General features: G+C 51.3%; 10 protein-coding genes across 10 annotated transcripts; 4 read left to right on the forward strand and 6 right to left on the reverse strand.

The window, feature by feature from the left end:
• Nucleotides 1–7: 7 nt before the first annotated feature.
• P152DRAFT_388813 (uncharacterized protein) lies at nucleotides 8–1,568 on the forward strand (the record flags this gene model as incomplete). The annotated part of the gene is made up of 2 exons (XM_033675947.1): nucleotides 8–938; nucleotides 991–1,568. 2 exons carry the CDS (start codon nucleotides 8–10, stop codon nucleotides 1,566–1,568), a joined length of 1,509 nt encoding a protein of 502 aa, XP_033537661.1.
• Nucleotides 1,569–3,448: 1,880 nt separating this feature from the next.
• Nucleotides 3,449–4,980, forward strand: P152DRAFT_108412 (NAD(P)-binding protein). The gene is made up of 3 exons (XM_033673608.1): nucleotides 3,449–3,678; nucleotides 3,741–4,097; nucleotides 4,154–4,980. Exons 1-3 carry the CDS (start codon nucleotides 3,642–3,644, stop codon nucleotides 4,834–4,836), a joined length of 1,077 nt encoding a protein of 358 aa, XP_033537662.1. The 5' UTR covers nucleotides 3,449–3,641; the 3' UTR covers nucleotides 4,837–4,980.
• A 143-nt stretch (nucleotides 4,981–5,123) lies between these two features.
• Nucleotides 5,124–6,959, reverse strand: P152DRAFT_388657 (peptide transporter PTR2-A; the record flags this gene model as incomplete). Its single annotated transcript, XM_033675940.1, has 2 exons — nucleotides 5,124–5,843; nucleotides 5,895–6,959. The coding sequence occupies 2 exons, from the start codon at nucleotides 6,957–6,959 to the stop codon at nucleotides 5,124–5,126; spliced, it is 1,785 nt and encodes a 594-aa protein (XP_033537663.1).
• Nucleotides 6,960–8,236: 1,277 nt separating this feature from the next.
• Nucleotides 8,237–9,115, reverse strand: P152DRAFT_370936 (uncharacterized protein; the record flags this gene model as incomplete). The annotated part of the gene is made up of 1 exon (XM_033675515.1): nucleotides 8,237–9,115. A coding segment is annotated over one exon (879 nt), but the record flags the coding sequence as incomplete, so codon positions are not given.
• A 2,106-nt stretch (nucleotides 9,116–11,221) lies between these two features.
• P152DRAFT_445744 (uncharacterized protein) lies at nucleotides 11,222–12,310 on the reverse strand (the record flags this gene model as incomplete). Its single annotated transcript, XM_033677871.1, has 2 exons — nucleotides 11,222–11,896; nucleotides 11,939–12,310. The coding sequence occupies 2 exons, from the start codon at nucleotides 12,308–12,310 to the stop codon at nucleotides 11,222–11,224; spliced, it is 1,047 nt and encodes a 348-aa protein (XP_033537665.1).
• Nucleotides 12,311–12,699: 389 nt separating this feature from the next.
• P152DRAFT_454282 (uncharacterized protein) lies at nucleotides 12,700–15,504 on the reverse strand. Its single transcript, XM_033678562.1, has 5 exons — nucleotides 15,314–15,504; nucleotides 14,216–15,266; nucleotides 13,784–14,161; nucleotides 13,579–13,735; nucleotides 12,700–13,527 (listed from the first exon to the last, which is right to left on the reverse strand). The coding sequence occupies exons 1-5, from the start codon at nucleotides 15,419–15,421 to the stop codon at nucleotides 12,834–12,836; spliced, it is 2,388 nt and encodes a 795-aa protein (XP_033537666.1). The 5' UTR covers nucleotides 15,422–15,504; the 3' UTR covers nucleotides 12,700–12,833.
• A 2,117-nt stretch (nucleotides 15,505–17,621) lies between these two features.
• Nucleotides 17,622–19,800, reverse strand: P152DRAFT_408568 (chitobiosyldiphosphodolichol beta-mannosyltransferase). The gene is made up of 3 exons (XM_033676926.1): nucleotides 19,328–19,800; nucleotides 19,082–19,278; nucleotides 17,622–19,032 (listed from the first exon to the last, which is right to left on the reverse strand). The coding sequence occupies exons 1-3, from the start codon at nucleotides 19,611–19,613 to the stop codon at nucleotides 18,094–18,096; spliced, it is 1,422 nt and encodes a 473-aa protein (XP_033537667.1). The 5' UTR covers nucleotides 19,614–19,800; the 3' UTR covers nucleotides 17,622–18,093.
• Nucleotides 19,801–19,924: 124 nt separating this feature from the next.
• Nucleotides 19,925–23,054, forward strand: P152DRAFT_454284 (cation efflux protein). The gene is made up of 2 exons (XM_033678563.1): nucleotides 19,925–20,473; nucleotides 20,529–23,054. The coding sequence occupies exons 1-2, from the start codon at nucleotides 20,109–20,111 to the stop codon at nucleotides 22,987–22,989; spliced, it is 2,826 nt and encodes a 941-aa protein (XP_033537668.1). The 5' UTR covers nucleotides 19,925–20,108; the 3' UTR covers nucleotides 22,990–23,054.
• A 66-nt stretch (nucleotides 23,055–23,120) lies between these two features.
• On the forward strand, nucleotides 23,121–23,462 carry P152DRAFT_454286 (uncharacterized protein). Its single transcript, XM_033678564.1, has 2 exons — nucleotides 23,121–23,349; nucleotides 23,416–23,462. Exon 1 carries the CDS (start codon nucleotides 23,150–23,152, stop codon nucleotides 23,345–23,347), a length of 198 nt encoding a protein of 65 aa, XP_033537669.1. The 5' UTR covers nucleotides 23,121–23,149; the 3' UTR covers nucleotides 23,348–23,349; nucleotides 23,416–23,462.
• Nucleotides 23,350–24,530, reverse strand: P152DRAFT_445748 (uncharacterized protein; the record flags this gene model as incomplete). The annotated part of the gene is made up of 2 exons (XM_033677872.1): nucleotides 23,350–23,814; nucleotides 24,171–24,530. The coding sequence occupies 2 exons, from the start codon at nucleotides 24,528–24,530 to the stop codon at nucleotides 23,350–23,352; spliced, it is 825 nt and encodes a 274-aa protein (XP_033537670.1).
• Nucleotides 24,531–24,886: the final 356 nt, after the last annotated feature.

A 24,886-nucleotide genomic window follows, 5' to 3' on the forward strand; every position in this document is an offset into this window, starting at 1 on the left:
GTCGCCAATGTCACCGACTGGTCGTGCACCGACCCTCCGAAAACGACAATCCCTTCTCATTACAGACCTACAATCACAACTTGACCGAGTGGCCGCCGAAAATCGAAACTTACAAGATGCCCAACTCCGAGCCGAACACGGCATTGAGGAGGCTCGAGCGGAAGCTGAAGCTGGGGCCGCCGCCATTGCGCGGGTGAAAGAGGCGGTAACAGAGAGGGAAATACAGTTAAGGTCAAAAGAGGAGGAGCTGGTCGATCTTAGGTCGATGGTGGATGAGTTCAAGGAGGAAGTGGAAAGGCTCACAGGAGACAATGAGGACTTGGCCATTGCAAACAGAAATCTTGCGGAGGATGTCAATGGTCGCTATGCGACTCTCCAGGAAGAGACCAGACAGAAGGACATGGAAATCAGGAAGATCAGGTCGGAGCATGCGGAGCTTACGGCAGGGATGGCGTTGGTTGTTCGACAACAGATCGACTCGGCCTTGGAGCAAAAGGACCAACAACTGGCAGAAGTGCAGGCGGAACTGGATCAAGCAAGGGAACAAGTCAGACAACTTCAACACCAGTTGCTCAACTCGACTCAAACAGAAGACTTCCTCAAGGTCCGAGATGATGATTACTTCGACATGGCTTGTCAGCAGCTCTGCGACCATGTCCGATCATGGGTGATGAGGTTCTCGAAGAACTCTGATACAAGACAATGCAGGTTAACATCGGATCTACGCGACGAACGGCTCGAGACAAGAGTCGACAATGCCGTTCTCGATGGATCCGATGTCGACATCTTGCTCGCAGATCGGGTCAAGAGGCGAGACGTCTTCATGAGCGTTGTGATGAGCATGATTTGGGAGTTCGTATTCATGCGATACCTCTTCGGGTTGGATCAGTCGCAACGAAAGAAACTCAAGAGCCTCGAGCAACTGTTGACCGAAGTCGGTATGTGTTGCTTGGATCCATCTTATAGTGAAAGTTTGCTAACATTCTCTAGGTCCTCGAAGCGCCGTCGCTCAATGGCGCGCAATTACACTCACCCTTCTCGCTCGTCGACCCGCGTTCATCTCACAACGCGACCAAGACACATCTGCTGTTGCAGGAGAGGTCTTCTCAACCCTCAGCAAACTCCTCCCGCCACCTTCGGAGAAGTCCATGCAACTTCAAGACTCTCTTCAAGTCGTGCTGCGACTCGCTGTCGCCCTTGCCATCGAGATGCGGACGCAGCGAGCTGAATACATCATGCTACCGCCTCTCCAACCAGAATACGACACTCACGGCGATCTGAAAGAGAAGATCCGATTCAATGCTGCGCTCATGAATGAGCGGAGTGGAGAAAATGCTAGCAATGATGACCTCGAAGCTAGGGGCGCCGTGGTCAAGATTGTGCTTTTCCCGCTCGTCGTCAAGAAAGGAGATGATAGTGGGGAGGGCGAAGACGAAATCGTCATCTGCCCAGCGCAAGTGCTAGTGGCTCGTCCGCCAACCGGGAAGAAGGTTGTCCGTATGCTCAGTACAGTGATGGACATCGATGCGCCGAGTGTCAGTGCTATGGGCGAAGGAAGCATCGCATAGAGCTCCTGTTCTATACTAGAATCATTCCCTTTTTTCTGTCCATAATTCCAAAACGGCAGGGTATGGTGGAGGCGTTCGGACTTTTCTATTCTTTCATGTTTTCTGATGAGCGAATACTTCACTTCTACATGTATAATAACGGCGCTTCACGATGACGACGTCGACGGCCTTCTTGTGCTAGACTAGTTCTCTTTTTCAATTCAAACATGTTCATGAATCATTCACGTACAACACTTCTTCCTGGCTTCCAGACTCGAAAGTCAATACACCTGTGCAGTGACGTACCGTATTCCGAGACTGTCATACAACCTAAGCCTCAACTTCCAGCCCCCATTGCACATGAAGCAACAGCACCCAATATGATAACTGCGCCTCAAACTCCGCCTCCCTGGGTGTGCTGATTTCGCACGACAATGATCACAGTATAAATATTTAATGTCCTCCGATTTTCCTAATCTTGCCGGAGTTTAATAATGTTTCATGCCTGTAAGCAAGTCTACTCGCGTCGCTGTCCAGTCCAAAGTCACATCCTCAAGCAAGTAGCCGTCCGACCCAATATCGATTTTCCTTCTATCACTTCTCTCTTCGTCAGAGTTTACTTTAAGTCTATCACAATAATCTTCAAGCACCCAGAAAGCTCAAACTATATCTCCCTTTCTCAACATGTGTCTCTTCACGACATCACGCGACCGGGACTACCTCCCTCCACCACGTCGCGAATCACACTACACAGCCCATCCAGGCTACTCTTCATCCATCCGCGTCGCCCGAATTCCACGAGACCCACACCGGCGGAGCTATGAGTACGATCTTGTGCGGCCGGACAGCCGGAGGAGCGTACGAAGCATTCCATTGATAGAATATCGAGACAGCCGTAGCAGTCATGGCAGCCACGGACATCACCATCATCACTATGATCGGGTCATCATCAGAGATTGAGACTGGTTTAATTGACAGCAAGATCACTGCGTGGATTTATTATGATAGCGGGAGGAGATGGATCCTCGAAGGTGAAGCGCATGGCGCCTAGCTGGTGATTTGATTTATGGGTTCTGGATGTTATGATTGATGACTTTGTACGGAATATGACCCCACAGATCACGAATTACGGCTCTGAGCGAATTCCGTTGCATTGGCTGCTATAAGAGGACGTCGATGTACAACAATAGTAGACTAGATATCTATTAATAGCTTCTGCTTATTAGTTAACTATCCATTATTTAAATACAGTAGTTAACTAGTTATATCGAGTCAGATACTACTAGCAGAGGAGCGATTCTGCTAACTACCTCAGATGCCCTAAGTGGTTATATAACAGGGTGTCGAAATCTCCAGACCATTATTCTCCGCACGTTACCTCTCCTGAGATATAAAATGCTGTCTTAGACTCATTCATTGCCATTACGGAAGTCGATATTTACTACTCTCCCTGAATGTAATAGGAGGAAGCCGCCGGAGGTGACAGACCATCAATCCAGTCTCCAGAACGCTGCCGCCACGCATGGTACTATGATTATCACGATCCAAACTTCCTAGCTTCCAACATTTCCTCATCCAATAATCATCTATCAACTGGATAAATAGTTGCCACTTACCTACTCCCCTCTGGCAACTATTACTCAGGTTAGCAGTCTGCACTTCATAAACCACCACGTGCCAACTTGTACCTGTATTGATCCTCGGCATGTCCCAACCCCACCTCTCCGCACGCTATGACGCCTAATCTGGGGACGGTCGAGAGACCGAACTGGTGTTAGAGTTGACTCGATCCAGGCGACTCTCTCGGCGTCCAGGACAGGCGTCCCGGACATGCGACCGTGATTATGGGGGTGCATCGTCCAGCGATTGGCACCAGCTGAATTGCATGTGGTTGTCATGTCTTTGTGAAATAGCCGGTTGAGTGGGCGTTGGGACTTGGCTACTTGGGAGATTTCACAGTATTTACCTTGTACTACGGCCTTGCTACTCTTCATCTTCACTAATACTCTAGCACCTTTGCTGAACTAACTTCGATTCTGTGACCGTCTGATTCTGCGAAACTACTTTTATAACCCCTTGTAAACCAAAGACGAGATGCCTATCCGAAGCAACTGGAGCCTTGCGCGCGAGGGTAAGCCTCTCCCACTCACGAGAAATGCCTTTTACGACCCAAGCGCTCATATATCGACACAGGAATTACCTTCGACACGGTCGTCAATCTCATCACGAGCACCGCCCTGAACCCTCATCTGACTCTCCCACTCTACCTCCTGGGCAAGTATACTGCCAAAGGACAAGAGATCGCTGGTCAGAATGGGAAGATATTCGACCGGCTGAAGATCGCCCTTGCCATTGGGGCGATTCGCGCCGCCAGTTCATGGCTTGACAAGGCTGTGCTGAACAACTTCAAGAGCGACGTTTACGACTGGAACAAGGAGGTTGTCGTCGTTACTGGTGGCAGCGATGGCATTGGCAAGATTGTCACGCTCTTGCTCGCCGAGAAGGGCATTAAAGTCGCGGTTCTTGATATCCAACCACTCACATTCACCGGTACGTAGCGCCTCTCGAAAATTGAGTTGTCGCGCAGCGCTAACCATAGCAAACAGCGCCGCGAAACGTCCACTACTTCAATTGCGATTTGGCCAACGCCAGCGCCATCACGGAGACTGCGCAAGAGATCACCGCCAAGCTCGGTGCCCCCACCGTCCTGATCAACAACGCTGGCTTCGCCCGCAAGCAGAGCATTGTCGAGTCCAGCCCCAAAGCTGTCGACCTTACGTTCGCCATCAACACCGTGGCTCACTACCATCTCGCGCGGGAATTCCTCCCCTCCATGATCAAGAACAACCACGGCATGGTCGTCACCGTCGCATCGCTGGCTGGCCACGTCACTGCGCCGAATATGGTCGACTACGCCGCGTCCAAGGCCGCTGCAGTTGCGTTCCACGAGGGTCTGTCGGCGGAGATCCCAACCCTGTACAAGGCGCCGAAGATCAGGACTGTCCTCGTCTGCCAGGGTTACACCAAGACCCCTCTCTTCGAGGGCTTCGCCAAGGGTGACGGCTTCATGCAATACATGCTGTACCCGGAGACCGTGGGAGAGGAGATCGCCAAGGCCGTCCTCTCTGGCCGAAGCAATTATATCGTTCTGCCAGCCAACAGCTGGGGAGTGGCAATGAAACTGCGAGCCCTGCCACTTTGGCTCCAAGGCCACATGCGCAAGGACTTGGTCAAAGTTATGGCACAATTCCGCGGTAGGCAAGTTGAGCAGCCAAGTGAGAAGTCGTAAGCTTGGCAGAAAATTCGCGGAGATTAATCAGGGGTTTATTAATCGTTCGAATGGTGCTGAATTAGTAACATGAGCGTTTCTAACCTTTAAGCGACCGTGGCCGTGGCAGAGGCAGCAGTTGGTGCACCTCCTTTGCCTGTGGGTGTTTGGCGCACTCCTCTTGTACTATGTGGTTTCTTTCATAGCCGAACTCGATGGAAGTACTTGTTGGTAGTGTTTCAACTGATTTACGCGAGCAATGAACGCCTCAGACAACGGAACCTGACGTGCAGTGAAATTTCGTGAATTTACGACGACCCCTCGTATTTGTTTCTGAGGGACTGAAGTGGTACGGCCAATTCAGGGACTCCTCTGACCACCGCAACCTTGTCTATGATATGATCTAGGTCGTTAAGAGACTCCTCCGCGTCGTTGTATTTGCGGAACAATGCCCAGAATACCAAACCAGATATGAAGCAAACAGTGCCAATACCAATATATAGCCCGACCAGATTTGGATCGTTTGCAAACGGAGAGACCAATGCACCCAGCAGCGAGCCACCAGCAGACGTCAATAAGAAAAGAGACATGATGAATGATTTCATCGAAGCTGGCGCCTTCGTATACGCGAATTCTAATCCCGTCACAGATGCAAAGACCTCGGACAGAGCTAAGATCAAGTATGCGGGCGTTTGCAGGGCAACATGAACTTTGTTGTGTAGAATGCTACCGTCGGGTTGCCGAGCGGCATCGCATTTGAGCGGCGCGCCATAGCATGGTGGTGCAGCGTAGATCTGGTGCTGGACGAACGCGGCGTACGCCATGGCGAGGGAGCCGAGGAGGAACCCAAGGAATATCCGGGTCATTGGCAGCATGGGAAAGCCGCACCGCCGAAGGAGAGGGTAGCCGACACGGTCGAGGATCGGGATGATGATGACGAGAGCCAAAGGGTCGAGATTCTGCATGATGTCGTTGGGGATGCCATGGAGTTCCATTTGTCCGGCTTGGGAAACGAAGTTTGTGAGCAACTGGAGCGGAGTCAATTGGAGTTGATCTGAGTTGGATAGAATCAGACATACCTGACTGAATACACACCAATACACAGGGTACACGAGAAAGACTTTACAAGCGATGAAGGCTCGTTTCAACTCCTCAATGAATATGTCATCCCAAGGGGTGTTATATCCTTTACCGACATTCCGCTGGTGAGAGGGCTTTGCGGCATTGATGTCTCCTCCGTTCCTCAAGGCGATCCATATAGCCTTCCCGCAATGGACGATGACACTGCCTTGAGGCGGACGAACGACATACTTCTTCTTCCCCCCAATAAGGATAACGAACCCAATACCGAATGCGATCAACGGAAGTAGATACGCAGACCAGAATCCCACATGCTTCTCTAGTGTGGTCGTAAGTGTTGCAGATAACGACCCAATATTGATGCAGAGGTAGAAGACCATGTAAATCCGCTGTATAGTTGTCGCTGGATCCACGATAACGCGCTCGCCATTGTTGCGTGTCTTGACATAAGCTCGCGTTCCACGATACTGCTCAGCAATAAGGGGCGCGACATTCGCTTTGATCCCACCTGTTCCGAGGCCAATGACGATCATCGAGGCAATGAGACCCGGAAGGGCAATGCCATGTTCAATGGCGTATGGTAGTGACGTGAAGAATAGAACGACGATCCCAATCATATAGATTATGGAAAAATAGACGATCGTCAGGTATTTCCCCAGGTATTGATCGGCCACGATCGCCCCAACAATGGGAGTACAATAACACCAGAACTGGAAGAAGTTGAGGATGCCGGTTGCCGACGTCTGTCCCAGCCCCAGAGCCCCTGGATTACCGTTTGGATCGTTATATTTGTTGCTGATGTAGTTTTGGAACGGACCGCTGAGACCGTAGTACGCAAATCGCTCGCATAGCTCGACTATGGCGACGAGAAACGCGCTTTTTGGAAGCGCATCCGGTACCCTTCGGAGTGTGCGCTTCTCAAGGTCGCTGGGCTCACGCCCGTCAATCCCGAACTCCCCGTCGCTTGGGACATCATTCGAGGACCGGTCGCGGTTTAGGAGTTCATCGACTTCGAGATCTAACTCGGCGTCGCTATCGTCGTCCTCCACTTTTGGGTGCTGCATCGTAGCTCGGGTGTCATGTTGGGATGTGCTGCTCAATGTCAGAGGGGGCGGATGTTTTAAATAGGTGGAAATCAGACCTGGCACTGGAACTTTCGGCGTATCCACGTGTAACACTTCTAGTACTCATCTCAATGTTTAACCGAATATCATCGGCGGATTGCTTGGCTAAGTAGCTGGTGTACCATGCAGTCCATACTCGAGGACGACCACTTCAGAACCCTTTCCTCAAGTATTTGTTCGGTGAAGGCAATTGCCTTGGTTTGGACGGAAAGGGCGTCTCAGCGTCATTCTATGCCCAGAATGTCTATTGAGAACTGTCGCACGTGATGTGATAAAATGGTTGGGAGTGAGGTGCTGTTGTTTCAGCAGCGAAGTTGTTGTCTTGTGTAAGTTGTGTGTAAGTTGTGTGTTCTAGTGTCGCAGGCCAAGGCATGAGCCAGGGTGGCTATTTAGGCAAATACAAGCCATTCCGGCTTTGTCCCCACTTTTGAGTGATTCGGGCTGGCTCGTTTCCACCTTGTATCTCTTCATACAAAATCGCATATCAGAAACCAAGAAGTTATGGTAGGCTAGAGGTGAAGAAAGTTTGGCTCGTACCGGCTTGCAGGCCGAGTCAATTATAAGCCGTTAATTCAGGGTCCAAATACAGTTTACACAGGCCGACCCGGCTTAAATAGCCACCCTGGCATGAGCTCTAGGAGTCCAAGGCTACAAACTGCATTAATAATCTTGCCGTGACTCTCGTATATTTGTAGGGCCGGGGGACCAGGCATTCAGCTAGAACACACAACTTACACACAATTTACACACAACTTACACAATACAACAACTTCGCTGCTGGAACAACAGCACCTCACTCCCAACCATTTTAGCACATCACGTGCGACATCTAGGCCGCAAGACAGTAAGCTGACGGAGGATTCCATAGATCGTTAGACATGAATTCCAAGGAACAATTTATGGGATATCCATTTGGAAACGTGATCGTCCCACGTACTCGATGATAGCTTACTTGTTTTGTTCTCGTTCTTCCGCGTTACCTCCAACCCAATTGCCATCGCCATTTTCATACAGCCTGAGTATCCGAGCGGCAGGGCATCCTTCGGCCACCCGACGTCCCCTTGACCAGCGGAATCGCTTGCAGCCATTCTCGGTCGCTTTGTCGGTTGCCGCGCTTCGTCCTCAGGCACACTAGCCGTAAGTGATGGCGTGGGTAGGGGGCGTGTCTGCAATTCCCAAAGCTTGGAAACCTTTCTCACTTTAAGACGTAGAGAAACTGCAGCAAGGAGAGACTTGATCCAAGGCAGGCGTACCTCAAAAGCCCAGTCGGAAAGGTTGCGTAACAGCCTCCGCAGCTCAAGGACTTGGGATTCCGAATTGAGGAAGGTCTGTTTAATAACTTGCATCTCGTAGGTTGGAGAGCCGGTGAATTCGTCGCTAGGATTCAGCCAATGGAGGTAAACGTAGGCGGTTGCTAGATCGCAGGTCATTGAGAAATGACAAACGCGGGTGATATCGATCTCCTGGCTAGGGAGTGCGGCGCGGGATAGAAGCTTGAGATAATTAACGATGGTTGCACCGTCCCTTGCAGCCTGTAACTGTGCAGCGTAGTGTGTTCCGCCATTGCGACAAGCCTTCCATTGACAAGTGAAGAAGGGAGCATGAATGTATTCGCATAGCGGGCCGAGTTGATTGAGGACAAACTCCTCTTCGGGGGTAAAGGCTAGGTCGCGAGACTGAAAGATTGACGGTGCTCTTTCAAAGTCTGTCCTAGTGAGATATCCAAATGCACGGTCCGGAACCGGCTTCTCCATCCATTTGGTATCGGGATATTCGGAAAAGTTGTGCGGCGGACGGTACTGCGGTGAAAGATTGAGCTCTACGACAGGCTCAAGAAGCTGGCCAGTGGTGCTCCTGTATGCACGTTCGTATAGAAGCTTGTCTTGGATGATGTCGAAGCCGTCCTTCTCCGCTCTGTTGGCAGCAAGCGGTTGTAGCTTGACCAGCTCTTTGGCGTTAGGCGAAATGTGTTCGCGAGGACGATCACGAAGGTCGTCAATCAGCTCCTTCAACGCTTCTGGAAGCTGGACAGCCCTGGGTGCAAATACATTGTGTGCCCTGAGCTTGAGTTCCTGGTCAGTTTTGGTGGGAGACTTGCGACCGGACGACGAGGGTATGGATGCGGCAGACGACGGAGGGTAGGTAGTGGCACTCATGGTCGGAGGATGCGGAGACGAATGCCAGATGGGTGGATTAAGCGAGTTGAAGAGTTGGAGGTTGGAAGTGGTGAGGGGATGACAAGTCGGCTGGTGTTGGTGTTCAAGGCTAGCAGACCGGTGCTGACATTTCGAACTAGCAGAAGCGCATAAAGTTAGCAAAGCGAAGACACGGGCGACACCCGCAGCTGGGCCAGAAGAACAGTCTCACCTCGGGTTGGCTTGGTCGCGGTCGTGGTCGTGAAGCAACCTTTGCCTCTTCTGTGAGGAGTTGCAAGAGGAACGAGGCAATGGATGCTGCGCTGGTGGTGGTGATTTCCTTTTGGTGGGCATTGGCAGCAATGATCAATAGTCTTGCTGAAGTAGAGGCAGATGTAAGCTGTGCATGGTAAAGCCGTGTGTGGCTAGGAATTGGAAACGATGTTTTGGTGTTGTTTGTTTGAAGAAGTTGGAGTAGCCCAAGCCGCACCACTAAATCCACAAGCATGTATGGTGGCGCAGTAAGTTGTCTTAGCACTGCTGCGCCACGCGGGAGAGTCGCTGAAACCTTCGTCATCAGCGAATACCATGATCTGACGATGTTGTTCATGCTGGACACGGTTAGGAGCGATTTCGGCGAAAACTAGTGTTTCATCGGACACAAACGGAGCGCTCCTATCCGTCAAAAGTTGGAAGCGTCAACGAATGAGGAGTTCTAATTCTCTTTGGAGAGTTGCAATCTGAGGCGGCGCGGGGTGGATTTTTTTATTTCCCAAGGATCCACGAGTGAGGTGAAAGCAAGCCACAGTCTCGTGGACTCGTGCAGTCGTGCGGTCGTGCCGTTGTGGATTCGCACGGGCCGAGCCATGCTGTTGGCGGGCCGAGCTGTTACGGATGGTTAGCATAGATCACCACTGACTGTTGGTGCCTCAACCACCAATGCTAGGGGTCAGGCGATCCCTATCCTATCCTTATGACGATGCTTTCGGTAGGTAACATTCTAGAGAGGACAATCTTCTACACATACAAAACACAGACCATAACAATTCTAGATAGAATCAATCTTCTACATACCTTAGCGGAGGGAACAGGGGCATAGCACCAGTGTCGATACCGTGGTAGCACCGTAGTGTCGTTTCCCTGTATAGATCATCCACACGGAGTGGTTTTAGTGTCGTTCGTCACTCGTGTCAGTAGGAGTTACGGAGATCCTGGACATTATGGAGTATATATGCCGCAGTGTCAAGTTTTGACACCATGTCCTCGAAGAGCACATCCAGGCCGACTCTTAGATGTTTCAACATCACGACGACAGCGTCATTGTATCTATCATGTATAATATGTCAAATCTGAGACTGCTAAGTGCTAAAGGGTGAATTGAATGTTATATTTCATATACATGAACATATTGCGCAATAACCCAGAACCGTATATACTCTGTTGTGACCCGGTGGTCTCTCAACTTATCAGGAAGCGGATTAGGAATGTAGTCGCGCGTCGAAGCGTTCCAGATATCAACCCTCTGCTATTCATATCAGCAACCAACTAACACCGATCCAGGACAAAATCCCCCCGGGCCCAGGAGCAATGTAAGTCCTCCCATCATCAGGCCTGCTGTAACTCGTTCTCCCGCCCCTCGATATCCGCTGCCCTCGTTCAGCACCCCTGGACTAATACCCAGGAAGGTCCACAATAGGACAGCAGCGACACTTAGGGTTAGGACAATGAAAAGCGCGATCGCTATTTTCTTGACGCTCCAGCCCTCGACAAACTCCAAGCCGATGACACAGGTATCCCCATCCATCGATTCCAAGTCACTCAGCGTCCATAATCTCGACCCTCTTACGGCGCTGCCTTGTCTGATGTCGATGCCAAGCTTGCTTGCGATTTTCCCGATGCCTAAGTCTTTACTCTGCTGTCTCTGCTTCTGTACTTTTGCAGGGGGCGGTGGGGCCACCAGTACCATCATCGCATGATGTGATCGTTCAGAAGTCAAGGCGATCTTCCTAGCCCAGTGAACCCAGGCATACCGTGCCTTGCCTAACTTGTGCGGATGGTGGAATCCCCTCATGAGCTCCTTTCATTGAACATATCCACAAGCCCACGCGCAACTAAGAATCGAGGACTTCGTGGACCAGCATGCCAGGAGCAGACGCCAGTGTCCTGTTCGTTAGGGCTGATGCACGAACCCCGCGCACCATCGTGTGCACCACAGAACTCGTTCTCGCCGAGGGAGTGGTGCTGTTTAATGGTTTTGAGTTTCCGTGCGGAGAAGAGTCGCCAGATGTCTGCCAGCTGCGCGTACCGCTGGCGCAAGTCCCGGAAAAGTGCGGCGTCGTCGTATTCCAGACTCGTAAAGTGGCCCTTCTTTTTATTCCCATTCGAATTATTCACTGCTGCGACGTCGAGTGCCGGCGGAATGACCAGTCTACCAATCCGCTCGCCCCTGGCATCGCCGTGCCGGAGGATGGTCACTGGCAGGACTGATTCCTGGGACATAGCGCTCTGGGGCCCGTCGAAACTGGGGGTTTCAATGCCGGCTAGTATCGGCGGAAGGGGCTTGTGGTAGTTGTTCGGGTAAGGCGTTGTAATGAACTGCTTCGGGAGGTGACGTGGAGAACCAGCCGTATCAATGGGCGGCGGAACAAAGGCCACACGCTTCTCACCCGGACCAGATTGTGGACGCAGTCGGCTGTGCTCTGTCTCGCTGAATGCTTCCGCTTGTCCGGTGGGCGGAGCCGTCTTGAATATTTTCTCGAGCTCGACCTAGGTGTGGGGCGATACCTCTGAGCTATCCGGTCTTGCGACTTGACGTTCCGGTTCTTCTGCGGGTGGCTCGAGGCCCGTCCCACTTGCCGCAGCATCTTGTTCCTGTTGCAACAGGGCTCGAAGAGTTATGGCATGGGCATCCAATATTTTAGAGACACGATGGGTGGGACGCATATCGAGCCCTCCAATAGAGTAGGAACGCGCTGGTCGCGGAGAGGGGATGCTCGACGCTTGAGTTGAGTTCGAGGATAGTGCATGGGAAGCGCCCTGTTTGCATGTTGTGCCCTGAGAATGAAATCCACGAGTGCCGCTGAAGACAGAGCCGCTTTGGCGCAGCAAAGCAGGAGCTTCCTTGACGAATTGTGGTGGTGAACTGGTGAGTTCCATGAAGTCCGATCCACCAACTCGTATCTTTTGATTTCGATCATTACGGATCCTTTCATCTCCACGATGCTCAACGTACTGGGAAGGATCCGTTCCGAGATAGCTGCCCTGCTGAGGGGGGATACTATTTCGTCAGGAGAAGCAAATATGCTCTCCTCCTCTGAACTATCATCAAAGAAGTCTGAAGTGCGCATCTCAGGATCATGAAGGCTGCACATGGGGTCCTCCATCTTTAAATGTATGCTTCGAACTTGACTGGATGAATTTTGGACGAGTTGTGGTGAGCTTGCAAGAGAGCTGGATAGTCGGACCTTGGTTTTCCTTTCAGGCGTTTGATCCATCCTCCAGCGTTTTCAGGGAAGCTATGATGAAGGAGCATGATGAAAAACCAAGTCGAGATATGAATGCTTTGTTAACATAAATCTTCTGTTGTTTTACAATCTCCTGATTCAGTATGGATTGACTGACGTCTTTGGCATCTATTTTCGTTGGAATGTCGTCTGAAAACATCCCTTGCTTCCCCAGTTCATCGAACAAACTTGCCTCCACAATAGACGCATGCGTCAAACGCTGCAAAAATAACCTCCGCTAGAGTTCCTTGTTTTCTCGGGATGTCAGTCATGTTTCCGCCTGTGTCCTTCGATGCTTCACCGTCCTCCCTACCCGTGTTACTGGCATTATTGCCAGCAGGTTCTTCTGTAATCAACTGCGAATCGTCGCCGATAACGAAGCTCTCGGCCAAATACTGCAAACCACAAATACTGCAGTTTTTCGAGATTCCTGGAGCTTGGATCGACAGGAATGTAAGCGCACAGCGAGCGAACTTGTGGCCCCGTGCGCATTTCGACCAGTCTAAATCTTCGAACACGATGCGGTAATTGCAGATGTCACAGAGCTCCGAGAACTCATGCACACTCGGTTGCATAGTGCTGGGCTCGCTGTCTTCCTTATCCTGCTCGGCTTGAAGTTTGGCTTGAGCTGCCGCATATGATGCGACGATCCTCGTGCTGTTGACGCTCATTTGGGACAAAATTGAAGGTAAATCCAAAACTTCTCGAATGACTAATTTAGCAATAGCCTTGTCTATCGTCGTTCTAATCCACTTCTTTTTCACAGCTTGCGTGGAGAGAAGGTTGTCAAACTGCTTGAGGCACAATTGATGTGAGAAACGACTTAGTGCTGCGACAAGATGGTGAGGTTGATCTGATGTAATTGATGAACTGCTATATGTCAGTCCCACCATTCAATTAAACCTGTTCATAGGAACTTACAGTCCTCTTCCTAGAATGGGGTCACAAGGCTGGCTGTTCTCAATAGTTTCTCTTAGTCCCTTTTCAATAGTAGCTTTGAAGGTTTTGTCATGTTTGGTAACAATGCCGCCCGTCCACCAGGCCTTGATCGTGAACAGTATACATTCAGAGCTAATCCCTATGAGAAAGTTAGTTTGCACGATCATTTGAAAGCGTCGACACTCACGTCCACTGTACATCTCTGGAGAATACGTAGGGATCTCGCCGGATGGGAAGTCCTTATGGAGATTTATCATAGTCTCCTCCTGGGCATGGATAGTATACTCTAGCACTTTCGCGGGATGTAAGGAGACGGCAGTAGCTTGGAAATCGCCCAGCGGTGACGAAACCATATCCCAAACTTTTGCACAGCTATTCTCACCGAGGTCGGTTTTTTCTGCATAGAAGGTGCGCATCTCCGCAATTGTCTTTTGCCATTCAGGGGTTCCAATTTCGTTATCTGTATTTAGGAGCGGCATCGGGAATTTGGTGCATTGTCCTGAATCGAGCAAGGTTGGTAGGTGAACATAGCTGCGGCCATCTGAGGACTTGCTAAACGCGATGCCTAGACGTTTATTAACCAAAGCACGATGTACAGGGTGGCATATGGAATACGTACCAGAGACTATGTTCCACATAGTATGGAGATCATACCTTGAGAAAACCGGCGCGTCACCATCTCCAGTATCGCAAAGAGACACCACCTGATCGCCATTTGGTGACGTTTCGCGGAGGCAAAAGACAAGATATCTGATTTCATCCTCAGAACGAGACTGCCACCATGCCATTGGTCCGACGCCTCCGAACTCTTGAACAGGATAGTGAATGTCATGCGGTCCAAATCCGACGTGCAGTTCACTATCGTTTCTTGATAAGCGGAGTTTCTTGATATGCACTCCCTCAACGCTCGAGAATGCCAAGGAGGCCTCGATGAAGCCCTGTTTAGGGGCACTCCAATCACTGATTGTGAGATTCGTTACATATGGACGATTCTGAGTGTAGTCCTCGAACAAGAGGTTCTTCTGTGTTGATTCGATATTGGAAGCCACCGAGAAATGGTGAAGGATTGTCGTGATCCATGTCGGTTCACCAGACTTGATATCGTGAATAGCCTGCACCCGAGCGACAATCACCTCTAGATTCTCATTTGAAAGAACAAGCAGGTTCTCGCCCCAAGAGGTATCATTTGAGATAGTCGAGGGGTCATAGGTCCGGGTCAATGGTAGATATGCCGGTTTGCACCAGGTAAAGGAGCGGATCCGTTGTCGCTTGAAAGCGAGTTCAAACTTGATTCTCTCGTGAGACGAGAATGATTCTCGCGAAGGTGAGCGCGGGAAGTAGTTCTTCAATGCATGGTTGACGACGACCATCCGCTTCCAGTTTGAAGCGTTGTTGCGCGAGCCAGTGGACGCCCAAATGGAAAGAACCTGGTTTGAAGTCAAAACCGCGAGCACGCTTCGCCTGTACTGTCCGAGCCCGAGAGGCGACCATTCCGTCCGTAATGCATGGCAATCAGATATCTCTTCCCCGATGGACCAGTTCTGAAAGCTGAGCGGCTCCTGAATGGGCACTTCCGATTCCCGGAACTGGTTGGTGCGAATGACCAAGTTCTGCCAGAGGGGGTCATGGACTCCAGGGACCGGTTGATTTGACGACCTCAAATTGGGTATCTATTCTCATTAGAATATGAATCAATAATATCGGGTGCAAGGCGTACTAATAACTGGACATTTTCTCCTGCTGTGACCGCAAGCTCACCGTCGTTTGACCAGCTCAGACACCTAGTCGTGCCAGGCGCGGCGTTGAGTACGGCAAGCTGGGCCATTTTTCATCCATCACAGGGGTCATAAAGAACGAAAAGATTGAGGTTTCACGATTTCGAGTCAGAAATTCAGGAGCAGAGAGTGAGAGTTGGATATGATGCGTTTGATTGAAGAAGAAATAACAATGGAAGTGAATTGTATAGTACGTGCAGAGCTCTGATGGAGGTACCGAATTGGCCAATCAGGCTTGCGTATTCACTAGCTTCAAGATGAGCAGCCAATCACTAGTTAGATAATCCCCTAGCGTTCCACTCGTCCTACTGGTAGTTCTAGTAATAACTAACTTAGTTAGTTAACTAACGTAATCCACCAGCGAGTCGCCCAAACCACCGAGTCGCCCACCTCATCTCCATAACAGCGATCATCACGGTTTTTTCGCAATGTCTCAACAACAGCGCCCTCAATTACCTTCAAATGAAGCTAGAATGAACCTAGCCATCCAGACTATCGAACAAGACCAAGTTCAATCAATTCGAGAAGCTGCAAAAGCTTACAACGTCCCGTGGAGTACCTTACGTGACCGCCGCAACGGAATGACTGCACGAAGCGATTGTGTCCCGAATTCGAAAAAGCTCTCAAATATGGAAGAAAGGGTGATTATCGACTACTGCCTCGATGTCGACGCGCGCGGATTTCAGCTCAATTACGATATGTTGCGAGATATAGCCAACAAGCTACTCAGCGATCGCGGTCAGGCTCACGTTGGTATCAATTGGCCGTCAAGATTCGTACAACGCGTTCCAGAGCTCAAAACACGTGTTAATCGAAAGTACGACTATAAAAGAGCCCTGAACGAAGATCCAGAGATTATTGGCGCGTGGTTTCGCCTCGTACGCAACGTGAAGGCAAAATACGGTATCCTGGATGAAGATACATACAACTTTGATGAAGTTGGCTTTCAAATGGGCGTAATCGGGACGCGCATGGTCATCACGGGTACCGAACGACGTCAGACTCCAAAAACCTTGCAGCCAGGCAATACAGAATGGGTGACATCGATCATTGCTGCCAGCGCGCAAGGTTGGGTTGTCCCACCCTTCATCATCTTCAAAGGCGCTCGACATTACAATACCTCGTACGAGGCGATTGCGGATAGGCCTGATTGGGTTCTATCAGTTAGCGAGAAGGGCTGGACGTCCCTTGAGCATGGATTTGAGTGGTTAAAGCATTTTAATCGCTTCACAGAAGACCGTACGACTGGCGCCTATCGGCTTCTGATTATGGATGGCCATAACAACCATGACACTATCCAATTCCAGGATTTCTGCAAGGACCAGAAGATCATTACTCTCTGCATGCCTTCGCATTCATCTCATTTGCTACAACCCCTCGACGTTGGCTGTTTTGGGCCATTAAAGCGCGCGTATAGCAAGGAGATTGAGGACTTTATCCGGTGCCGCATCAACCACATCACGAAAGAGGACTTTTTACCTGCTTTCAAGACCGCCTTCGAAAAAGCAATTGCTACGGAGAATATCCAGGGCGCCTTCAGAGGCGCAGGATTAATGCCTTTCGATCCAGAAGCTGTTATTTCAAAGCTTGATGTCCGATTACGGACCCCGACGCCATTACCAGAGACCACTCAATGGGAGTCGCAAACACCACGCAACGTCGCTGAAATAGGGTCCCAAACAGAGTACATACGACAGCGCCTTCAAAGAGATCAAAATACCTCCCCAACACCGCTTTTAGAAAGCTTTTCAAGCCTTGAAAAGGGTGTTCAAATGGTCGCGCACGGAGCTTCAATCATGGAGGTCGAGATAGGAAAGCTTCGGAAGGCAAACGAGACGCTATCAAAGCGCAAACAACGCAAAAAAAAGGTGCTTAAGGGCGCTGACACGCGCTCAATTACTGATGGGCTTCAATTAGTTGAACAACGCCGGGATCAAGATATAATCAGTCAAAATGGTGCTTCTAGTGACGCTCCTGGAAGGCGCCAGCGACGTTGCGGACGCTGTCGCGAGCCAGGACATCGAGTTGAGACCTGTTCAATGCCTCAATTAGCTATAACAGAAAACGTAGATCCTAGCCTACTTCCTAATTAATAAATTGCTTCAGTAGTTGTTGAGATATTCAGGTTACGGTAGTGGGCCACGGTTGAGGTGGGCGACTCGGTGGTTTGGGCGACTCGCTGGTGGATTACGTTAGTTAACTTAAGTTACATGTATTATTAGTTACTACCTTACGCAGTAGTATCACGATGGTCTACGGAGTATTTGGGCAATAATTGTGCGCAGGGTGACAGTGCCGTAGCTGTAGACAAAGAGATGAATCCGCTGTCATCCCACCAAGCGAGAACTGTCTCGTTATATTGTTGTTTACTCCTGGTACCAGTGTTGATATGGCACATGTATTCAGCGTCTCCGCGCGACTCATTGATCTGAGAGAGTTTATCACCACGGCTTTCCAGATATCGACCAGCCTCAGAACAAATTCTTCATAGGATGGAGATGGCAATGGCCATAGGGGAACAACAAAGACCCTTCCTCGCGCCAACCATTGCGCTGGATCGACTGGTCATGTGAAAGGAGAAGATTTGCTTCACATATTTGGGACATGAAGCAGCACCACGTGGCCGCGGCACAAAAATCGCACCATCCAAGACCATTGTCGAAGAGGCAAAGGTCTGCTCTCATACTGGATCGTGACAAGAACCTCGCTCCAGAAACTTGTGTCAAGTCAGTAATCCAAAATACCTCCCAGCGACAGCATCCCATTCAGCATCCCAGCGCTTTTCGCACTCCTTCAATGCTCCTTGCTGTATCCTCTCCAAAGCCGCAGTGCCATCAACAAACAGCTCTTCAAGTAGGTCAGCGAGCTGGATGTAGCTCGCAAATCCCCTTCCATTCACCCCTTCCCTCACCAGCTCCGGCCACGCTTCGAATTTGCTCCAGCCCGCAACAGGAAGACCCGCACCGAACATGTCCACAACTTTCATCGGCAAGTCTAAGCCCGAAGATGACATGTGGAGGGAGACACCGAGGTCGGCAGCTCCGAGGAGAGAGGCGTAGTCTTCGGCTGATAGCCAGGCGGTTCGGATTTGAACATGGTGCAATTTGCCTTGCGATTCGAGCTCTTTGATCTTGCTGAGATAATGGTCTTTCAAGGGGCCTTTGCCAGTAACCATGACAAGCAGTCGGGGGTAGGAGCCAACCATGGACGCCCTCAATGAATATACCGTCAACGCGTCGAGTAAGATGGAGAAATCTTCGTCGGCGGTCCAGGATGTGGAGCTAACTATTAGCCGCGTCCTTCCACTATCAATCTCGTCCTCGAATGGGCTTGTTTGCGGTAGTCTTTTCAAGACATTCTGACGTTCCGACCGGCTCAGAGGCTTGAAGATCGCAGGTGGCCGATCATGCAACGTAAGTGGATCGATGCCGGAGGTCTTCTTAAGGTACCTTCCCATCGATTTAGTGACGCAGAAGTGAGAAGTCGCGTATTTCGCGAGTAGAGTCTCGTATATCTGTGAGACTTGGACCAATGGGTGCCTCGTTCCCAATTTCATGGCAAGGATGGAATATCCGAAATTGTGCCAATCGACCACAAGGTTGGAATTCCGGAAGAAGCAAACAAATAGCGCCACAGCCAATGTCGGTATTGAAGGTGGATTCTGAGCATGTTAGTCTGTGATGAATGCCAAGATTTTTGGAAGTAAATACCTGGACGAGAACCCATTTCGCTGGCTTCGTAGAATATGCCAGGGCAGAGTATAAATACCACGCTTGAAGCAACACTTTCAACGGTCCTAGGACTAGAAACAATAGCTTGCTAGATGCTTGGAACCTTTTCGGAACTGGGGTGATGGGTATGATCTGTATGTTTTCCGTGGCCGTTATGTCTGGATGGACATCAGACTCTGCCTCCAGTTAGTCGACATTGTTCACTGCCAAAAAAAGTCTACGAACCTAAATATCCGATGACATCTACCTTACCCCCGTGCTTAGCTATACTTAAAGCATGATATTGCATTCTTGGACTTCTGCCGATATCACCTAGCACGACGATTTGAAACGGGGTGGGCGGAGGCTTTGTATTTGTCCTATCCGACTTCTTTGATTTGGGATCCAATCCCCTAGATGTCGTGCTAGTTTGTCCATGCTCTTTATACTGTGAAGGGAGGATAAGGAGGAATCCTGTGAATAATGTAGACAGTAGCACAGCACAGCTCAGGAGGATCTCGAGGTACTCCATTGCAACCACTCTGTGATGCACTGTGGAAACTAGGCACCGATATCGAGCAGCAACACAACAAAACCCATGCTGGATCTCGGCTCCAATGGCTACCACTTCATAGATTTGAGGGACATGAAATAGGACACGAATAGGATGTGATGGTAACAGGTTCAGGAGAAATATCCAATATCCAATATCTGAGAACCTTAATGGGTAGGTGGCTTGATCACTATGATGGTGCGAACGCGTCTCCAATTGGCTGATTGGGTGCTCATTTTATTGACCACCAAGAACTCCACTCTCCTTCAATAGTGGCGACTGGCGATCCATCCCATCACCCAGCGTATTCGTGCTGTTATCGCCATGTCTCCGCAATGTTGACACTCCTTAAGCAGATGGCCGTGATGCCACTTCATTCTCCCCAATATTAAGGCTCCCGTGTGTTCCATCGCTCGCTTGTTGCAATTGACGATTAACACGACTTCACGCTGTCCATTGACCCCCTGAGCGTATATGGCCTCGTCATATGCGCTTCCAGTTGACGCTGGAACACGGACTCATAGCCAGAGCGGCCATGCATCTGCCCATGCCCATACATATTCGTTCCCTGCAGATCGCACAATATCCTACCGAGCAGAGAATAACGGTTCACCGGTGAAGACGGCCTCACGGGGCGTAAACGCGACAGGGCCAGCGATACACCCTCATTCCCATAGTCATTCATCTACTCGATTCGAACCCGTATCTCAAGACATATCACAGATGGGCGGGCGTCCACGAGGAGAGTCTGACCTGGGTCATCCGACAGCCCCCAGAATCACTACTCAGTCGAATGGATATGCGTTCCCAGCCATCCAAGAAGCGTCTCCTTATCCAAAGTGAGTGACATGAAGCAGTTCGATATAGAGACTTGAGTGACTGATAGATGAATAGGACATCCTCATTCGGCCCAGAGATCCTCACAGCAGTGCTTATACCCCTTCCATTTCTCCTTGCAACTCTTGCCTACCCTCCGACACACGATGCGGCGAACGATAGCGGGCCACCTCCCCTCAATCCCTCCGAATCAAAAGACCAATCACCTATAACCCATGCCGAGCAGTCCGCAATAATACAGGCATGCAGTCTTGCGTCGGGGACTCTGCTCCTGTTAGGACTGCTTGCGAAACTCCAATCCACACAGCAGACCCTAGACAGAAGAAAGGATAGCTTTCCAAGCCCTTTGCGGTCGATGACCAATAAGAGCAAGGGCTTGTTCAGCAACGCCTCCATTCAGCCGGTAATTGCCCGCTGCTTGAGCATTGCTCTTCCATTCTATGCAGCATTGCAGCTTGGAGAGGTCAGGATTGCATTGACGTTGTTGATAGCGGTCGCCGCGGGCTTGACTGGACATGGTGTTCGAGGGAAAAAGGGATCCTTCCTTGGCGCTCTGACTTACAAGGCGAAGGACAATATAGCGACATGCAGCACGCTTATTCTAGGGGTCCTATTTGACTTCATTGGCCTCGCTGCCCACAAAACCTTTTGGGATCGCTTCCTAGGGTATCTAGCCCTTGGCGTGGCGCTGTTCTCTTTCCCGCTCCCTCTTCCTGCAGCATCCCGACCATATTTCCGCAATGCCAGCCCATCTTCCGCTCTTACGCCTGGATCACCATGGGCATCGACGCCGAGATCAGCTTCAACTTCTGCCACCGTAACGTCGCCAATCCTTGTCACTCCCCACGATGTCAACCTCACCGTTATCGCTGGTGCTGCACTCGGCGGAATGACGGTTCTGCTGTCTATCATACTTTCAGTCGCGCTCCCTGTATCATACATTTCGATTATATTTTCGTCGTTATGCATTGCTTCTGCGGCTGGGCTCATATTCTTTGCCCAACCAACATCCTTGCGAAGCAGCCGTCGTCTCGGCATTGCCATCAGTTGTGTCATGATTGGTTCCTTTTCTCTAACGTACCGTTCGAGAAACTGGACTATCCCATTGTTCCACAGCGTGTTGTGCGCGGTTTCCTATGGCGCTCTTCTAGTGGACTCAAAGGATCCAAAAGCCGATCACCATACACATCGTCACCACTCGCATGACCACACTCACCAAGGGAACCACTCAAGACTCACAGCGTTCCTACTTGATCGCACCCCTCCAGGATCAGTTTTCCACAGCATCCTGATCGAGAAAGACTCTCGACGGATTGCATATTTCGGATGCCTCAACCTCTGCTTCATGATGGTTCAATTCTTCTACGGCTTCGCTAGCGGCTCCCTTGGGCTTCTCACCGACAGCATCCACATGCTCTTCGACTGCCTTGGACTGGCCGTTGGTCTCACAGCAGCCGTGATGAGCAAATGGCCACCGTCTGTGAACTTTCCATACGGTTACGGAAAGGTCGACTCCCTCTCGGGCTTTGGGAACGGGGTCTTCCTCATCCTCGTCAGTGTCGAAATCATCTTCGACGCCGTCGGACGGCTTCGTGAAGGGCATGAACTGCGCCGGCTAAACGAGCTCCTCGTCGTGAGCATCCTGGGGTTCCTCGTCAATATCGTCGGCCTTTTCGCGTTCGGGCATGCGCATCATGGGCATGGACACGATCATGGCCATGACCACGGACATGACCATTCCCATGCCAAGAAGAAAGAAGAAGACAATCACGCGCACGAACACCACCACGGCCATAGCCATAGCCACTCTGCGGCTGCGCACAAGCGCTCCGGGAGCCAATCCCCGACGAAATTCAGCTTCATCTCCGACCCGCTCCCCCCCTCCACCGTCAAAGCCACCTCGCACAGCCACGAGAACGAAAATATGCACGGCATCTTCCTTCACATCCTCGCCGACGCCATGGGTTCCGTCTCGGTGATCTTCTCCACCATCCTCACCAAATACACTGCCTACAACGGCTGGGATCCGCTGGCTTCATGCATCATCTCGGTGCTGATTTTCGCGAGCGCCATCCCACTGGTGAAGAGTTCGGGGAAGCGGCTGCTGCTGACGATCCCGGATCGGATCGAGTGGAAGATTCGGGAGGCGTTGGGCGCGCTGGGGACCGTGCCAGGGGTGAGTGGGTATCGCGGATGTCGGTTTTGGTTGGAGGATGAGGGGCAGGGGGAGGCGCATGGACATGATCATCACCATGATCACGGTCATGGTCACGGCCACGGACACGGCCACGGACACGGCCATGCGCATGATCATCCACATAACCACGACCATGCTCCCGCGCCCAAGAAAGAGCAGAAAGTGCTCGGCGTCATCCACGTTATCGCCACGCGCACCGCCGACATCGAAGACGTGCGAGCGCGGAGCGGTCGATTCCTGGAAGCGCGGGGAATGGACGTGGTGATTCACGTGGAGCGGGACGGGGAGGAGAATTGCTGGTGTGGTGGCGGTGGGAGATGAGTCGGACCGTGCAAGGGCGTTGTACTTAGATGTGGGAGAATAAGGCACATTGTATAATCTTACCGAATATAAATGGATAGAATACTGATGTGGATATGCATTGGCTCGGACGAGCTGGAGCTTTGCATGTTGAATGTCGGTGTTATTGAAGTGTTGTTCTATGGTGAAGATAATCGCATCTATCCTGGCCAACTACTCCTTTTCACTCCTCCCCGTGTCTGTTATATGGGCCACAAGTAATCAGAGCCGCATGGAAGCTTGCTCTGCCGGAGGAGCAGTTCCGCGGCGGAAATATTTTCGCAACGATTCGAACCACGGCGTGCCCGGCTGCGATGGGAGGACCGTATGCGGCATATGATCCTATCCCATCCCCATCAGCAAACCGCCATCCACACCAAACCAACCAACCCCCTTCGCCTCACTCACCTCACTAAACGCCGTCCCCTCCACCCGATCCAATGCGCGAATCCGAAACTCCCGCTTCCCCATCCGCACGCACTTCACGTGAATCGGCAGCGCGCGGCGGCCGAGCACGGGGTTCGGAGTCGCGGTCTGCACCATGAAGCTGTGGATGAGGCCCGGGTAGTAGCCGAGGAGGGTGAGGAGGGTGTTCCATTGGGCGTCGGGGCCCCAGCCGCCTTGGGAGAAGATGATGCCCGAGGGGGGGAAGAAGAAGGTGCTGAGGGTGATGCTGAGTTGGATGAGGACGTCGGTCCAGTCGAGCATCTTGGAGGAGGGGTTCGGGGGAGTGGGGGTGGGAGGTTGAGAGGTGGAGGCAGGGTGGGTCGCGTGGTTGGCGCGGAGTGGGAGTGTAAATAAAGGAGACTTGGGAGAGAGTAGTGCTCAGATGCGTGGGGTAAAAATAAAACAAATCGAACAATATATCTGGCCGAGACGAGAGGAAGAGACTGTAGTGCACCGACTGCCGCAAGGAGAGACAGGACCAAAACATATATTGCAGTTTGGATAGCAGGGAAAGGAGATCAAGATGTACGACACCCTTTGATGAGCGACCCTCAACCCATCAGATTGAGTGCTTTCCGTTTCCTCGTTCTTTCTTCCATAAGGCCGCGGGAAGAATCCCCAAACTGCAGGAACCGCTCATCCAATCGCCCTCGCCAACCTGATCAACGCTTTCCCATCTCCTCAATACGAACCGAAGTACCGCAATCGCCTCACACCCTCCTCACCGTCCTCACCCGATACCTCCCCATCCTCGCCCTATACACCCTCCTCGGCCGATACCTCCTCATCCTCCCCACCCGCGGCCACGGGGACGCCACCGGTACGACCACCAACGGCGCGGCGCCCACATGGTGCCTCGAATAATACCCCCGCCGATAATCTGCGCGGCCCTGATAGTACGGCGTCTGAATCAGGACGAGGATCAGGGCGTGCACGACGCCCGGCAGCCAGCAGAGGAGGCAGAGCAGGATGTTGAGGAGGAGCGCGTTGCCGAAACCGTAGAGGATGGCGACGGGGATGGGGGGAAAGAGGAAGCAGAGGAGGAGGAAGCAGAAGGTGGTGGTGGGGTTCATCATTGGGGGAAGAGGGAGTCCGTGGTTGAGTTTGGTGAAGTGGTGGGGCGGGGGTTCGCGAAGTGGAGGAGGTCCCGTGGGTGGATGGGAGGTGGGGAGAGGTCGGAGGTGACGTTGACGGTGAGGGGGGAGCAAATGTAGCGGGAGATGATGTAGGCGACGGCGGGGATCCAGGAGAAGAAGATGAAGAGGAACGAGAGGATGAACTGGGTGAGGGTGCCGAAGAGGACGGCGATGGCTAGGGGAGGAAGGATGAGGGCGAGACAAGTGAAGATGATGTGCCTAGAACGGGACCTTTGGATGCGGGTATTCATGCTCGAGATGAGTATTGCAGGTTCGAAAAATAAATGATCGAGGGA

Source organism: Eremomyces bilateralis (genome assembly GCF_010015585.1).
Source record: "Eremomyces bilateralis CBS 781.70 unplaced genomic scaffold P152scaffold_2, whole genome shotgun sequence".
In the NCBI taxonomy this organism is placed as follows: domain Eukaryota; kingdom Fungi; phylum Ascomycota; class Dothideomycetes; order Eremomycetales; family Eremomycetaceae; genus Eremomyces; species Eremomyces bilateralis.

Bases quoted from the DNA above. Each gene is read 5' to 3' on its own strand.
- P152DRAFT_108412 (XM_033673608.1), top strand. From the start codon at position 3,642: ATGCCTATCCGAAGCAACTGGAGCCTTGCGCGCGAGG. The intron at 3,679-3,740 runs GTAAGCCTCTCC...ATATCGACACAG, and splicing joins CTGGAGCCTTGCGCGCGAGG to GAATTACCTTCGACACGGTC. The intron at 4,098-4,153 runs GTACGTAGCGCC...CATAGCAAACAG, and splicing joins CCAACCACTCACATTCACCG to CGCCGCGAAACGTCCACTAC.
- P152DRAFT_454284 (XM_033678563.1), top strand. From the start codon at position 20,109: ATGGCCTCGTCATATGCGCTTCCAGTTGACGCTGGAACACGGACTCAT. The intron at 20,474-20,528 runs GTGAGTGACATG...ATAGATGAATAG, and splicing joins GAAGCGTCTCCTTATCCAAA to GACATCCTCATTCGGCCCAG.
- P152DRAFT_408568 (XM_033676926.1), bottom strand. From the start codon at position 19,613: ATGGAGTACCTCGAGATCCTCCTGAGCTGTGCTGTGCTACTGTCTACA. The intron at 19,279-19,327 runs GTTCGTAGACTT...AACTGGAGGCAG, and splicing joins AGATGTCATCGGATATTTAG to AGTCTGATGTCCATCCAGAC. The intron at 19,033-19,081 runs GTATTTACTTCC...TAACATGCTCAG, and splicing joins CGAAATGGGTTCTCGTCCAG to AATCCACCTTCAATACCGAC.
- P152DRAFT_454286 (XM_033678564.1), top strand. From the start codon at position 23,150: ATGGTGAAGATAATCGCATCTATCCTGGCCAACTACTCCTTTTCACTC.
- P152DRAFT_454282 (XM_033678562.1), bottom strand. From the start codon at position 15,421: ATGGCCCAGCTTGCCGTACTCAACGCCGCGCCTGGCACGACTAGGTGT. The intron at 15,267-15,313 runs GTACGCCTTGCA...TAATGAGAATAG, and splicing joins GAGAAAATGTCCAGTTATTA to ATACCCAATTTGAGGTCGTC. The intron at 13,528-13,578 runs GTAAGTTCCTAT...GACATATAGCAG, and splicing joins CCCATTCTAGGAAGAGGACT to TTCATCAATTACATCAGATC.